Source organism: Hemiscyllium ocellatum, chromosome 13 (assembly GCF_020745735.1).
Source record: "Hemiscyllium ocellatum isolate sHemOce1 chromosome 13, sHemOce1.pat.X.cur, whole genome shotgun sequence".
NCBI lineage: Eukaryota > Metazoa > Chordata > Chondrichthyes > Orectolobiformes > Hemiscylliidae > Hemiscyllium > Hemiscyllium ocellatum.
In genome coordinates, this window is record NC_083413.1 from 12,112,308 (window position 1) to 12,126,340 (window position 14,033).

The 14,033-nt window shown below is 45.0% G+C and overlaps 1 protein-coding gene across 2 annotated transcripts in view; it reads left to right on the top strand.

Moving 5' to 3' along the window:
• Nucleotides 1-14,033, top strand: part of hps3 (HPS3 biogenesis of lysosomal organelles complex 2 subunit 1) — a 67,779-nt gene that overhangs the window by 23,470 nt on the left and 30,276 nt on the right. For both annotated transcript variants that reach the window (XM_060834537.1, XM_060834538.1), the window contains 4 exons: nt 7,256-7,337; nt 10,299-10,450; nt 12,452-12,560; nt 12,639-12,820. In XM_060834537.1, the coding sequence (XP_060690520.1) occupies nt 7,256-7,337; nt 10,299-10,450; nt 12,452-12,560; nt 12,639-12,820 (525 nt within the window). The remainder of the gene's footprint in view (nt 1-7,255; nt 7,338-10,298; nt 10,451-12,451; nt 12,561-12,638; nt 12,821-14,033) is intronic.

Sequence of the window (14,033 nt, forward strand, 5' to 3'; positions counted from 1 at the left end):
ACCACCAGCTCCAAGACCATTTGAGTTGAGCAATAAATGCTTTCCTAGACAGCTATGCCCACGTTTTGTGAGTGAATGTAACTATTAAAGAACGAAAGAAACAAAGAGAGATGGAAAGAGTGCATTGGCTTCCAGATTGAGCAATTAAACATGAAAAGTTCCATTTTGCAGGGTCAAGGGGCAAACAAAGAAACAGAATTTGTGTCTAGAGACTGGTAGGATAGCAGCCATACTAAAGCAAAGTCAAGGACGAGAGGAATAAAACACAATAAAATGGGGGCAAGTCTTATGATCTAAATTTATGTTGGTCTAGAAGGCTGTGGAATGTCCAATCAAAAGGTAGGGAGGCTGTCTCTTGCATTTGTGTTTAGCTTCTTTGGAACATAGTGGCAGGGCATGGTCAGAGAAGTCAAGGAGTGGGATCCCAGTGAGGAATTTGAACAACAAATGAAAGGATACTTGGGTTCCTGATGCGGACTGGACAAGTTGAGCAGTGCAGCGACCCTGTCTGCATTTGGTCTCTGCGTTCCAGAGGAAGCTGTATTGTGAGCTGCAGATGGTGTGTACAATGTGAGTGTATGTGGCTGCTTCACTTGGAAGGAGTGATTGGGACTTTGAATGGTGAGCAGGGAGAGAGTCAACAGGTAGGCGTTGCATTTCTTGCACTTGCAGGGAGTGATGCTGCAGGGTTGGGAGTGACAGAGGAGTGGGCTAGGATTTCACAGAGGAAACAGGCCCTTCAGAAAGGGGAAGACAAGGGGAGATGTTTGGTGATATCACAATGGCACAGCAGAACTGGCAGAGAATGAGCTGTTGCTTACGGACAGTGGGACACTGACAAATGAAGAGGGGAACCCTATCATAGTTCAGGGAGAGAGCAAAAGGAGGAGTTTAGAAGGGTACTAAGTCAGTTAAACACAGCCTTGTCAATTACATAGTGCATTTAGAAAGGGAGATGTGTTGGACGCATTGGTGTGGAAGGGTGCATTGCCCAAAGAGATGTGTTGGAGAGTGAGAGACTTGAATCAAGTACCCTGCAGGGAGTAGGGTGTAAGAAGTGCAGTCAAGGTAGCTACGGACATGTAGTGAATGTTGGCGAGAACACCTCCTTCGAAACGGAAGTTGGGAAGTTGAGGAAGAGGAGGGAAGATTAGATTATGTGACTAGCAGTGAAGGGCGGTGATTTGGAAGGCAAGTGGATAAAAGTTTTCCAGTTTTGCGTGAGAACCAAAAACCCCTCCAATACAGGAATTAATCCACAGAAAGAGAGACAGAGGTTGGGATCTGAGTAATTCCGATAAATAGGAGCATGGGACATAACGACTAAGCATTGGCCTTTCACATGCTGCACCAATCAGTCAGGTCATTCCTGGTCTGGTTATCCTCTCAGCTTCATTTTGCTGTCACTACCCTGTAACCACTGACTTCCCTTTCTATGCAAACCAATTTAACATGGCCTTAGATAAATGTAAAGATCCAGTTTCCACTACCTTCCGGGGAGGAAAATTCCATTTTCCTAACAACCCCCCTCCTCTGCATCTTAAAGGGAGGCCTCTCGTTCGAAAATGGTTTCCCTAGTTTTAGTCTTCTCCACAAATGGAACCGTAGGGAATCCAGGCTTATGGGAAAGGACAGGAAAGTGGACATGACGAATGTCTTAGATCAGTTATGATCCTTTTGAATAGCAGAGCAGACTCAAGGGACCAAACTCTTCCTATTTCTTATGGAAACATTCTCCGGGTATCTACCCTTTCCTGTCCCAGCATTCCCTCTAGCTGCGTGGTCGCTCCGATGTTCCACACGTGGCAAATTGCATCAGCACATCAATCATGGCATTAATGTTCAGATTCAGAAATTGTTCCCATGCACAGCACTCTGACGCCCGTGAAGCAGCCAGTAAGAAAATGGAGGGAACGATGTCCAGTCCCTCCCAAAAATCTTCCACATATGCCACCAAAAAAGCGGGTATAACTAGGATCCATGCGGGTGCCCATTGTAGCACCTTCTATTTGAATTAGAAGTTGTTCTATGCAGGATCAGGCTGAGCGAGCTGGAGGACAGGGAGTGGTTAAGTGTTAGAAGTGGAGAGCACTCAGGTCGCCTGGGAGATGGAGGTGTAGAGGATTGGGCATTGTTTATTTTGTCTTTGATCCTGCCATTCACTCCTCTAGTCAAATCATTGATTTCTTAGTTTGTTCAACTTTCACCATACACCATGAAGTTGATTATTTAATTTCACCTGCCTCCACCTGATCACAGACCTGGAGCAAGTGAGGACCGCAGATGCTGGAGATCAGAGTTCAGAGGGTGGTGCTGGAAAAGAACAGCAGGTCAGGCAGCATCCGAGGAGCAGGAGAATCGACATTTCAGATGCTGATGAAGGGTTTATGCCCGAAACATCAATTCTCCTGCTCCTCGGGTGCTGCCTGACCTGCTGTGCTTTTCCAGCACAACACTGTCAACTCTGATCACAGACCTGCCCTACCTCCTCCTTCTTCCCCCTTTTCTTTTGTTTTAAAATTAAAAGCATTTCTAACTTCTTCTAGTTCTGAGCAAGGTCACAGATTTGAAAAGCTATCTCTGTTTCTCTAAAACAGAGGCTGTTAAATTTGCTGAGTACTTCCAGCATTTTGTGTGTTTGTTTCAGATTTGTTCGTATTTTGTTTGAAATTAGAGGATTGTCATGAAGAAGAGTGACTGTTCAGTCTCTGAGTGAAGGGATACAGGTTCTATGATGCCTGGCATTTGTCCTTATTCACTAATCCTAACCCATCACACCCCTGACTTGTTCCTTTGTAGATGGTGGTTGAATCATGGAATCCCTACAGTGTGGAAGTAGGTCATTCAGCCCATAGGGTGCACACCTACCCTCTGAAGAGCATCCCACACAGACCCACCTCCCTACCCTATCCCTGGAACCCTGCATTTCCCCTGACTAATCCAGGAGAAAGTGGGGACTGCAAATGCTGGAGATCAGAGTCGAGAGTGTGGTGCTGGAAAATCCGAGGGGCAAGAGAATCAACGTTTCCTGATGAAGGGCTTATGCCTGAAATATCGATACTGCTGCTCCTGTGATGCTGCCTGACCTGCTGTGCTTTTCCAGCACCACACACCCAACCCATGGCTAATCCATCCAGCCTGCACATCCCTATATACTAAGGGGCAATTTTAGCATGGCCAATCCACCTGACCTGCACATCTTCGGACTGTGGGAGGAAACTGGAGCACCTGGAAGAAACCCATGCAGGCACAGGGAGATTGTAGGCAAAAGTGAGTACTGCAGATGCTGGAAACCGAGACTAGATTAGAGTGTTGCTGGAAAAGCACAGCAGGTCAGGCAGCATCCGAGGAGCAGGTGCAGACTCCACACAGACAGTTGCCTGAAGCTGGAATCGAACCTAAGTCCCTAGCGCAGTGATGATTACTCGCTGCAGAACTTTAGTCAGTTGTAATCCCCTGTATGTTGATAGTGATGCTAAGACATTAAATGTCAAAGGGCAATGGCTAGATGCTCACTTGTTGGATTTGATCATTACCTGACACTTGCGTAAGACCATAAGACATAGGAGTGGAAGTAAGGCCATTTGGTCTATTGAGTCCACTCCGCCATTCAATCATGGCTGATGGGTATTTCAAGTAAAAAATGAGGTCTGCAGATGCTGGAGATCACAGCTGCAAATGTGTTGCTGGTCAAAGCACAGCAGGCCAGGCAGCATCTCAGGAATAGAGAATTCGACGTTTCGAGCATAAGCCCTTCATCAGGAATAAGAGAGAGAGAGCCAAGCAGGCTAAGATAAAAGGTAGGGAGGAGGGACTTGGGGGAGGGGCGATGGAGGTGGGATAGGTGGAAGGAGGTCAAGGTGAGGGTGATAGGCCGGAGTGGGGTGGGGGCGGAGAGGTCAGGAAGAGGATTGCAGGTTAGGAGGGCGGTGCTGAGTTGAGGGAACCGACTGAGACAAGGTGGGGGGAGGGGAAATGAGGAAACTGGAGAAATCTGAATTCATACCTTGTGGTTGGAGGGTTCCCAGGCGGAAGATGAGGCGCTCCTCCTCCAGCCGTCGTGTAGTTGTGTTCTGCCGGTGGAGGAGTCCAAGGACCTGCATGTCCTCGGTGGAGTGGGAGGGGGAGTTAAAGTGTTGAGCCACGGGGTGATTGGGTTGGTTGGTTCGGGCGGCCCGGAGGTGTTCTCTGAAGCGTTCCGCAAGTAAGCGGCCTGTCTCACCAATATAGAGGAGGCCACAGCGGGTGCAGCGGATGCAATAGATGATGTGTGTGGAGGTACAGGTGAACTTGTGGCGGATACGGAAGGATCCCTTGGGGCCTTGGAGGGAAGTGAGTGTGGAGGTGTGGGCGCAAGTTTTACATTTCCTGCGGTTGCAGGGGAAGGTGCCGGGGGTGGAGGTTGGGTTGGTGGGGGGTGTGGATCTGACGAGGGAGTCACAAAGGGAGTGGTCCTTGCGGAACGCTGATAGGGGAGGGGAGGGAAATATATCCTTGGTGGTGGGGTCCGTTTGGAGGTGGCGGAAATGGCGGCGGATGATATGTTGTATGCGGAGGTTGGTGGGGTGGTAGGTGAGAACCAGTGGGGTTCTGTTTTGGTGGCGGTTGGAGGAGCGGGGCTCAAGGGCGGAGGAGCGGGAAGTGGAGGAGATGCGGTGGAGGGCATCGTCGATCACGTCTGGGGGAATCTGCGGTCCTTGAAGAAGGAGGCCATCTGGGCTGTGCGGTGTTGGAATTGGTCCTCCTGGGAGCAGATGCGGCGGAGACGAAGGAATTGGGAATATGGGATGGTGTTTTTACAGGGGGCAGGGTGGGAGGAGGTGTAGTCCAGGTAGCTGTGGGAGTCAGTCGGTTTATAATAGATGTCTGTGTTGAGTCGGTCGCCTGAGATAGAAATGGAAAGGTCTAGGAATGGGTATTTCAACTCCACGTACCCGCATTCTCCCCGTAGCCCTTAATTCCTCGAGACATCAAGAATCTATCAATCTCTGCCTTGAAGACATTTAGCGTCCCGGCCTCCACTGCACTCTGCGGCAATGAATTCCACAAGCCCAACACTGTGGGACAAGTGTTAATTGGCTTTCTCTTGATGTGGCCTCCAGGCAGGCAAGTATTTTGGAAATGCCTTTTATAATGAGGCAGCCCATCACCAGTTAGCTCAATGATGACTCACTTGAAAGTGAGCTTCTTAAATCCATTGAACAATGATCATATTGTATATTTAGTGTTGTTTCAGGACTAGGGGGCCAGCGGGAGGCAAATTCTTATTATGTAAACTGTTTTCTGTTCGTTCATGCATTTGTGTAAAGTAAACCGATTTATTAATTTACAATCTCACACAAAAACAGAAGTTGCTGGAAAAGCTCAGCAGGTCTGGCAGCACCAGTGGAGAAAAATTGGAGTTAACGTTTCGGGTTGAGTGAGCCTTCCTCAGAATTGATGTTAGCTCAGAAATGTCGGTTTATATGCAGTAGATAGGGAGGGCGTAAGGAGTAAAGATAGGTGGAGATAGAGCCAAGAGAGAGAAGAACAGTTGGACAGACAAATTAGCTAACAATCTGGTTATGAGTGTAAATAGCTGTTAACTGTGGCTAACAATGGGCTGTGTGTAATAGCAGACTGTGAGATAACAATGTCTGATGTGTGAGGTTTGGGGTAGGGATATGGGAGAGCTCAAGCCTAAAATTATTGTACATAGTATTGAGTTCTGAAAACTGTGAGGTACCCAAGTGGAAAATGCAGTGCTGTTCTTCCAGCTTACACTGGGTTTCACTGGAGCACTGCAGCAAGCCTGAGACAGGGATGTTGGCCAGGAAACAGGGTGGGGTGTTGAAGTGGCAGGCAACTGGAAGCTCAGGGTCTTTTTTGTGAACAGAGTTAATTTATAATCATGGCTTATTTCATTAATATTTCCATAAAAGCAGTGCACACAGGATTGTGCAGAGCGTCAATGCTGTTGAGAGTACAACTGAGAGATTATCAATGTTGCACAGTTATACAGCAACTTGCCAGTCTCCCTGCAAACTGAACATGAATCTGAAAATGAAAATGTTAGCTTTCAGGTGCAGTGAGTAGTTAGAAAAGTAAGTGGAATATTAATCTGGGAGGCTGATGAAGTTTAAAAGTATTTAAATTGCTAAATTGCCCGTAGTGTTAGGTAAGGGGTAATGTAGGGGTATGGGCGGGTTACGCTTCGGCGGGTCGGTGTGGACTTGTTGGGCCGAAGGGCCTGTTTCCACACTGTAAATCTAATCTAATCTAAATAATCTAATCTATTTAAGGTAATTACAGGGCACTGGTGAGACCACAGCTCGAGTTCTCTACACCATTCTGGTCTCCTTACTTGAGGAAATATTCTTCCATTGAAAAGCTCACTGGACTGGTTGCAGGGATGAGGGGGGTTGCCTTCTGAAGAAAGGCTGAATATTTGGGCCTGTACACGTTGGAGTGCAACAGAATGAGTGGTGATTTTGAAACAAATAAGATTCAAAGAGGGCTTGACAAGTTAGATGCTGAGAGGAATCATGACAGAATCCAGAATTCGGTGCCTGGTTTAAAAATAAGGAGACTTCCATTTAAGATTGAGATGAGGAGGAAATTCTTCTCTGAGGGCAATCAGTCTGTGGAATTCTCTTCCAAAGCTTAGTTCAATTATAGTCTGCAAGCAACTCCAAATCATGTGGACTGGAAGGAAGGAGGAGTTAAATTGCTTTAGCTACGACCTCATTAAAAAACAGAGCAGGCTCAAAAAGTCATGGAATCATAGAAATATACAGCATGGCAAAAGACCCTTCAGCTCATCTCATCCATGCCGATCAGATACCCGAAATTAGTCTAGTTTTATTTGTCAGCATTTGGTCCATATCTCTCTCAACCCTTCCTATTCATATGCCCATCCAGATACCTTCAGTATGTTGTAATTGTACCAGCGTCCAACATTTCCTGTGGCAGATCATTCCATACACACACCACCCTCTGCGGAAAAGTCGTTGACTATGCACCCTACTCATGCCCCTCATGATTTTATAAACTTCCATAAGGTCACCTCTCAGCCTCTGACATCCAGGGAAAACAGCACAGGCCTACTCAGTGTTTCCCTATTGTGCTGCTATTTCTTTTGATCTCATCTTATGTTTGCATTCCAGCATCTTAGTGGAACCACATTCAGCAATCGGTAAAATCACAGGTCTTTTAAAACATTCTTCTGCTAGTTCCTGGTTGTAATATTTATTATCTATCCATTGTTCCATGACAGGAGTAACTTGCTGTGTTACACAGTCAGGTGCAGTTCAGTCGCTGCTCGAGATAAGGATCCAGAGATGGACACAAACAACAAGGTACTGATATGGTTTACTCTAGTACAGAGCTGCCCTAAATTTCACAGAGATCACAGCAGCTTGCAGTAGCAACCATTCTGTGCTACTCATGCAGCAAAGAGTTAAATGATTACATTCTTAATGAGTGAAAAAGTATAGTTGGCAAAGAAATGAGAGAATTACAAATTCTCTTTGAATACTGCCATTGGATCTTTAACAAGTAAAAGACCAGACAAACAGTCCAGGGGAGCTGTTTGCATGGTTAATGTCACTAGATTAGAGATCCTGAAATCCAGGCTGTAACATTCCGGGCGCTAGGGTTCGAATCCCACTGTGGCAGATAATGAAATGTGAAATTGCCCATAGTGTTAGCTGCATTAGTCAGCGGTAAATACAGGATAGGGGAATGGGTCTGGATGGGTTGCTCTTCGAAGGGTCGGTGTGAACTTGTTGGGCCGAATGGCCTGTTTCGATACTGTACGGAATCTAATCTAATTTAATCTAATCGTTAACGCCCTCTCCATGTTACATTGTGGCAGAAGGAACGTGCTGATAACTAATTTAAAATCAAAGAAAATCTGAAACAAAAATAGAAGCTTTTGGCAGCATCTGTAGAGGCAGGAATAGACTTTGATTTTTTGAGTCGAAGAGTGTGGCACAGCAGGTCAGGCAGAATCTGAGAAGCAGGAGATTCGATGTTTTGGGATGAGCCCTTCATCAGGAATGAGTTTTGAGTCCTCCTTTGGAACTCCTTCCCAGTTTTCCAGCACTTTTATTTACCATCACTCTCTTAATTAAGGTGCACTAGTATTACAATCGCATCATTAGTATCAATGTGTTTAATTCAATTAGCATAATGATTAATTGTTTATCTTTAATATACTTTCAAAAATAACAAAACCAGGCTCCTTTTAATTAATCCACTTATAATGAATAAAACCTACTCTTAAAACAATTGCAAACTCCTCTTAACACCCAGGTACAATTTAGAATTAGACTACATTCATTAATCTCTCTCTCTCCCTCTCTCATTTCAGCAGAGGTGATAGGAAAAAAAATTAACCCTCATGGGCCAAGAGTCTGGAAATATGAGGTGAAATGTAATGATTCTCAGGTCCATTGAATTTCCTGCCATTGAAACTAAATTGCTGATCTCTGATTCCAAACAGCTTTGATTTGAGTCTGTGAGATTCAGTCACAGTCCATTACTTCAGGTTTTACGAAGTGGACAGAAGTATTGTTATTTAATTACACTACGGTTCCCAGAAACTTGCAGGGAGATACATTCATCTTCACGTTACTGCCTATGCACTGATTGCTGGGTCTGTAGAATCCAATTCTGTGAACAAAGAGGTTTGTTAAATATAAGGAGTCCCTAGTCCCCTCACAACCAAACTTATTGAAATAGTGAAGGCAATGAACCCTACATTTTATCTCCTTTGCTCAGCTTCTCCAACATAACTTAATTTCCAATAATAAGTAGGTGGCTTACAAAGTCATTAAACTGTTGACTTTAAATTCCATGAAATTACATGGTAAAACGCTTCCTAGTCTGGAGAATGTCTGAATCATCCAAAACTTCCAGTGTTTCCCAGATTGTCATTGAATATTCAAAGTTTGTGGGAAGATTTGTAGCGTGGGTGCTCGTTGTTGTGGTTCTGTTCGCCAAGCTGGGAGTTTGTGTTGCAAACGTTTCGTCCCCTGTCTAGGTGACATCCTCAGTGCTTGGGAGCCTCCTGTGAAGCGCTTCTGTGATTTTGCTCTGGCATTTATAATGGCTTGTCTCTGCCGCTTCCGGTTGTCAGTTCTTGTTGTCCGCTGCAGTAGCCGATATATTGGGTCCAGGTCGATGTGCTTATTGATTGAATCTGTGGATGAGTGCCATGCCTCTAGGAATTCCCTGGCTGTTCTCTGTTTGGCTTGTTCTATAATAATAGTGTTGTCCCAGTCGAATTCATGTTGCTTGTCATCTGCATGTATGGCTACTAAGGATAGCTGGTCGTGTCGTTTCGTGGCTAGTTGGTGTTCATGGATGCGGATTGTTAGCTGTCTTTCTGTTTGTCCTATGTAGTATTTTGTGCAGTCCTTGCATGGGATTCTGTACACTACATTGGTTTTGCTCATGCTGAGTATCGGATCCTTCGTTCTGGTGAGTTGTCATTGAATATAAATATGTATTCCCAGTAATGGAAGAAAGTCTATTGTCTTTACCTGGTTTGGCTTGCATATGTCTCCACACCCACAACAATGTGGGTGACTCTTAATTGTCCTCTGAAATAGCCAAGCATGCCACTGAGTTTCAGAGCAATTTGGATTGAGCACCAAACACTAGTGTAGACAACAATGCCCACATTTCCGTGAATGAATAGTGACAGAATCGCAGAATTGTTACAGCATAAAATGAGGCCATTTGGTCCACCACAAATGTGGTAGCTCTCCATTGGAGATACTTACCCAACACCAACACCCTCAGGGTGAGAGCAGGAGAAGGAGTGATTGGGGAGTGGGGGTATGCTGTGGTGGTGATGAGACTTAAACCAGATGGTCATGAGTCATGAGTGGGAGTACTAACAACTGTGATTAGAGTGATGCTGGAAAAGTACAGCAGGTCAGGCAGCATCCGAGGAACAGGAAAATCGATGTTTCGGGCCAAAGTCCTTTATCAGGAAGAGTCTCATCATTCCTGATGAAGGGCTTTGGCCCGAAACGTCGATTTTCTTGCTCCTTAGATGCTGCCTGACCTGCTGTGCTTTTCCAGCACCACTCTAATCTCGACTCTAATCTCCAGCATCTGCAGTACCCACTTTTGCCTAGTATTACCAGCTGAACCTAATCTAGAATATCTCCACCAAGTATCAATTGAGATGGATGGTGGTGGTGGAGGGGTTAAAGAGGTTGGTTTCAGCACACTTTAGTATTGGACTTCATACTTACCTGTTGTTTCCCCATTTGTTTCTCATGTTGATATTTCCCCTTGAACAGGCCTGTCCACCATTTTTCATGCCAGTGAGCGCTTTGCGCATGCAGCTGTTTATTGGACTAACAGCTGTGTGCCTGTCCCGAAACTACTTGATCCTGCTGGCTAAGACAGAGACCCAAGCCCCAGATAGACAAAACAAGTCAAAGAAGCAATCGTGAGTACAAAATTCCTCCATCCTAACATTCCACATCACTTTGATGTAAGAATATCTTCTGTGGCACTCATTCTGAATGGCAACACGTGAATTGAAGATACAAAACAACCTGAACATTTATTGATGAGCAGAGTCATAGTATTGTTTTCCTAGACCATCTCTATTACCATCGTCATAATATTTAGGGTCAACCTGTTTGAGGATCCCACTATAGCTAAATCACTTTTGATCATTCAAATATATGTTTTAAATCTCTACTCATTAACATCAATTTATGTAAAATGTTGAATTTCTCTATGGGTCGGTCCATTTGTGTTGGATTCCCCAACTGTGTTGCAAGACTGCTTTATACTGCTGGATGTCTACAGAGGAACCTCAATTATCCAAACGCCTCAGATGGGGAATATTTTGTTCGGATAATTGAATGTTGGACTAATCAAATGCCGGATAACACCATTTAGTCAAGCATCAGGACCTTGCAAAATTGTCCGCAAAATCCGAAATTCACATAATCGAGTTCCAGATAATCGAGGTTCCTCTGTACTTGTATTTTCATATTAGATTCAATAGAATTTACTTTCCATGTTTCTTTAAAAATCCTACCATTTGGTGCCAGCCTACCACTCTGAATAGAATCCTGCTCAGCACAAAAAAATATTATCAGGATGTTGCCAGGAATTGAGGGTTTGAGCTTTAAAGAGAGGTTGGATAAACTTATTTCACTGTTCTGTAGGAGGTTGAGGGCTGAGCTTTGAAGGTTTCTAAAATCATGAGCAGTGTAGATAAGGTGAATGGCAGGTGTGTTTTCCCTATGGTGAAGGATTTCGAGACTAGGGGACTGAAATATCAGCACAGCGGCTGGTACCTCATCACCAAATTGCCCTTTATTGACATGTGAACAGGACATAGGCTGTGACCAGCCAGCTAAAAGCCAGTGCCTAAACTGGGAAGACCTTCAAAATCTCCTGCTCATGTCTTGTCCCAGGTTAACAACCCAAATCAACCATCTCATAGTCGGAGGTCTAACTGGCCATAGTTCCATTCAGTATAGGAGCATAGAGAAACATAGAAAATAGGTGTAAGAGTAGGCCATTCAGTCCTTCAAGCCTGCACTACCATTCAATATGGTCATGGCTGATCATGCAGTTTCAGTATCCCACTCCCACTTTCTCTCCATACCCCTTGATCCCTTTAGCTGCAAGACCACATCCAGCTCCCTCTTGACTATATCTAATGAACTGGCCCCAACAGCTTCCTGTGGGAGAGAATTCCACAGGTTCACAACTCTCTGAGTGAAGGAAGTCTTCCTCATCTCAGTCCTGAATGGCCTACCCCTTATTCTTAGATTATGACCCCTTGTTCTGGACTTCTCCAACATCGACTACATTCTTTCCTCATCTAGCCTGTCCAGTCCCATCAGGATTTTGTATGTTTCTGTGAGATCTTCCTTCATTCTTCTAAAACCCAGAGAGTCCATGCCCAGGTGATCCAGTCTTCCTTCATATTTTTAAGGTGAGTCGAGAAAGGTTTAAAAAAGACAGGGGCAACTTTTTCCACACAGTGTGGTTCACGTGTGGAATGAACTTCCAGAAGAAGTGTTGGATGCAGGTACAGTTACAGCTTTTAAAAATCATTTGGATGAGTACATGCATAGGAAAGGTTTGGAGGGATGTAGGCCAAGCAGAGGCAGGTGGAATTAGATTAGTTTGGAATTGCAGTCGGCATGGACTGATTGGACCAAAGGGTCTGTTTCCAAACTGCATGACTCGATAACTCTACTTGAACTGCCCCAGTGGGTGACTCTGTAGGACTGCAATGGACATGTGAATTTAATATAGTCCACTGGGCTATGGTGAATGCTTAGTTTACTAGGCAGGTAGATCCTTGATTCTACTGTACAAAGTTGCTCTTAAGTTGATTTAGTGATTTTCTTTGTGTGACCGTTTAACTCCAGGCTGACGTAATAGAATTACTGGCAAATGATCTTCTACATTTTTGTAGGCCTCAGAAGTTCAAGGCTACTAATAACGTGCCATCAGTCACAAGTGAAGTCGGGTGGAACTTATATTGCCTTCAGATGATATCAACGATTCAGTTATGCAGGGAGATGGTGAGCAGTTTGTATTTGCCATTCATGTGATCACTGGGGGCTGTACCGAATTTGACCTTTGACTGAACACTGTTGCAGGTTGACTACAGCAAGAGATACAAGGCCTGCAGTCCACAGAGTTATGTCCACCTGCTGAGTGAAGCCCACCTGATGTTAAAAGCAGCTCTCCTGGACCCTGATGTCTGCAGCCAGACTGACCGGGAAGAATTAGTGTCTGCTTTCAAGGAGAACTGCACCCAGCTGGGTGACTGTTACAGCGAGTATGTGCTTCCTAACTTTGCTGAGCCATTTTATTTCCGTTGTGATGAACATGGCTGGCACCCAGGCTTGCTAATTTAGCCTCAAGGCTTGGTCATACAGGGTTTGAATGCTGTTGCTAAAACACAAACTTGTAAAGTGTGTGTTGGCTCTAGATTGCCAACACTTCAAGTGTTATTTGTATTGCACGATTTTTGTATAGCGTGGGGTTGCACAGGAACACAACTATCAAATTATAGATGAAATGACTGTACGCACATTGGAAGAAGTCCGATTCAAAAATCCAGGAGTGGAGCACTTGAGTTATAAGGACAAGCGGAGACTTTTTTCACTGGAGAGAGGGAGGTTGAGGGTGACTTTAAAAATAACATTTGGATGAGTACATGAATAGGAAAGTTAAAAATCACACAACACCAAGTTATAGTGCTTCCAGTTAAACCTGTTAGACTATAACCTGGTGGTGTTTTTAGATTTAGATTCCCTACAGTGTCAAAAAAGGACCTTCGGCCCAACAAGTCCACACCAACTCTCCGAAGTGTAACCCACGCAGACCCATTTCCCTCCGACTAACGCACCTAACATTACGGGCAATTTAACATGGCCAATTCACCTAACCTTCACGTCTTTGGACTGTGGGAGGAAACCGGAGGAAACCCATGCAGACACAGGGAGAATGTGCAGACTCCACACAGACAGTCGCCCGAAGCTAGAATCGAACCTGGGACCCTGGTGCTGTGAGGCAGCAGTGCTAATCACTGAACCACCGTGCAACCCTGTGATCTTTAACTTTGTACACCCCAATCCAATACCAGTGTCTCAAAATCATGAATAAGAAAGGTTTGGAGGGATGTAGGAGGAGAAAGTGAGGTCTGCAGATGCTGGAGATCAGAGCTGAAAATGTGTTGCTGGAAAAGCGCAGCAGGTCAGGCAGCATCCAAGGAACAGGAAATTCGACATTTCGGGCATAAGCCCTTCATCAGGAATTGGAGGGATGTAGGCCAAGCAGAGGCAGGTGGAATTAGTTTAGTTTGGGATTGTGGTTTTATAAAATCATGAGGGGCACAGGTAAGATGAATGGCAGGTGCCTTTTTACCTAGGGTGGGGAATTTCAACACTAGGGGAGCAGTTCAACTCATTGAGCCTGCCCCACAATTCAACACAATCATGGCTGATCAAACTCTTCAATACCTTTTGCTCACGCATTCCTGTAACCCT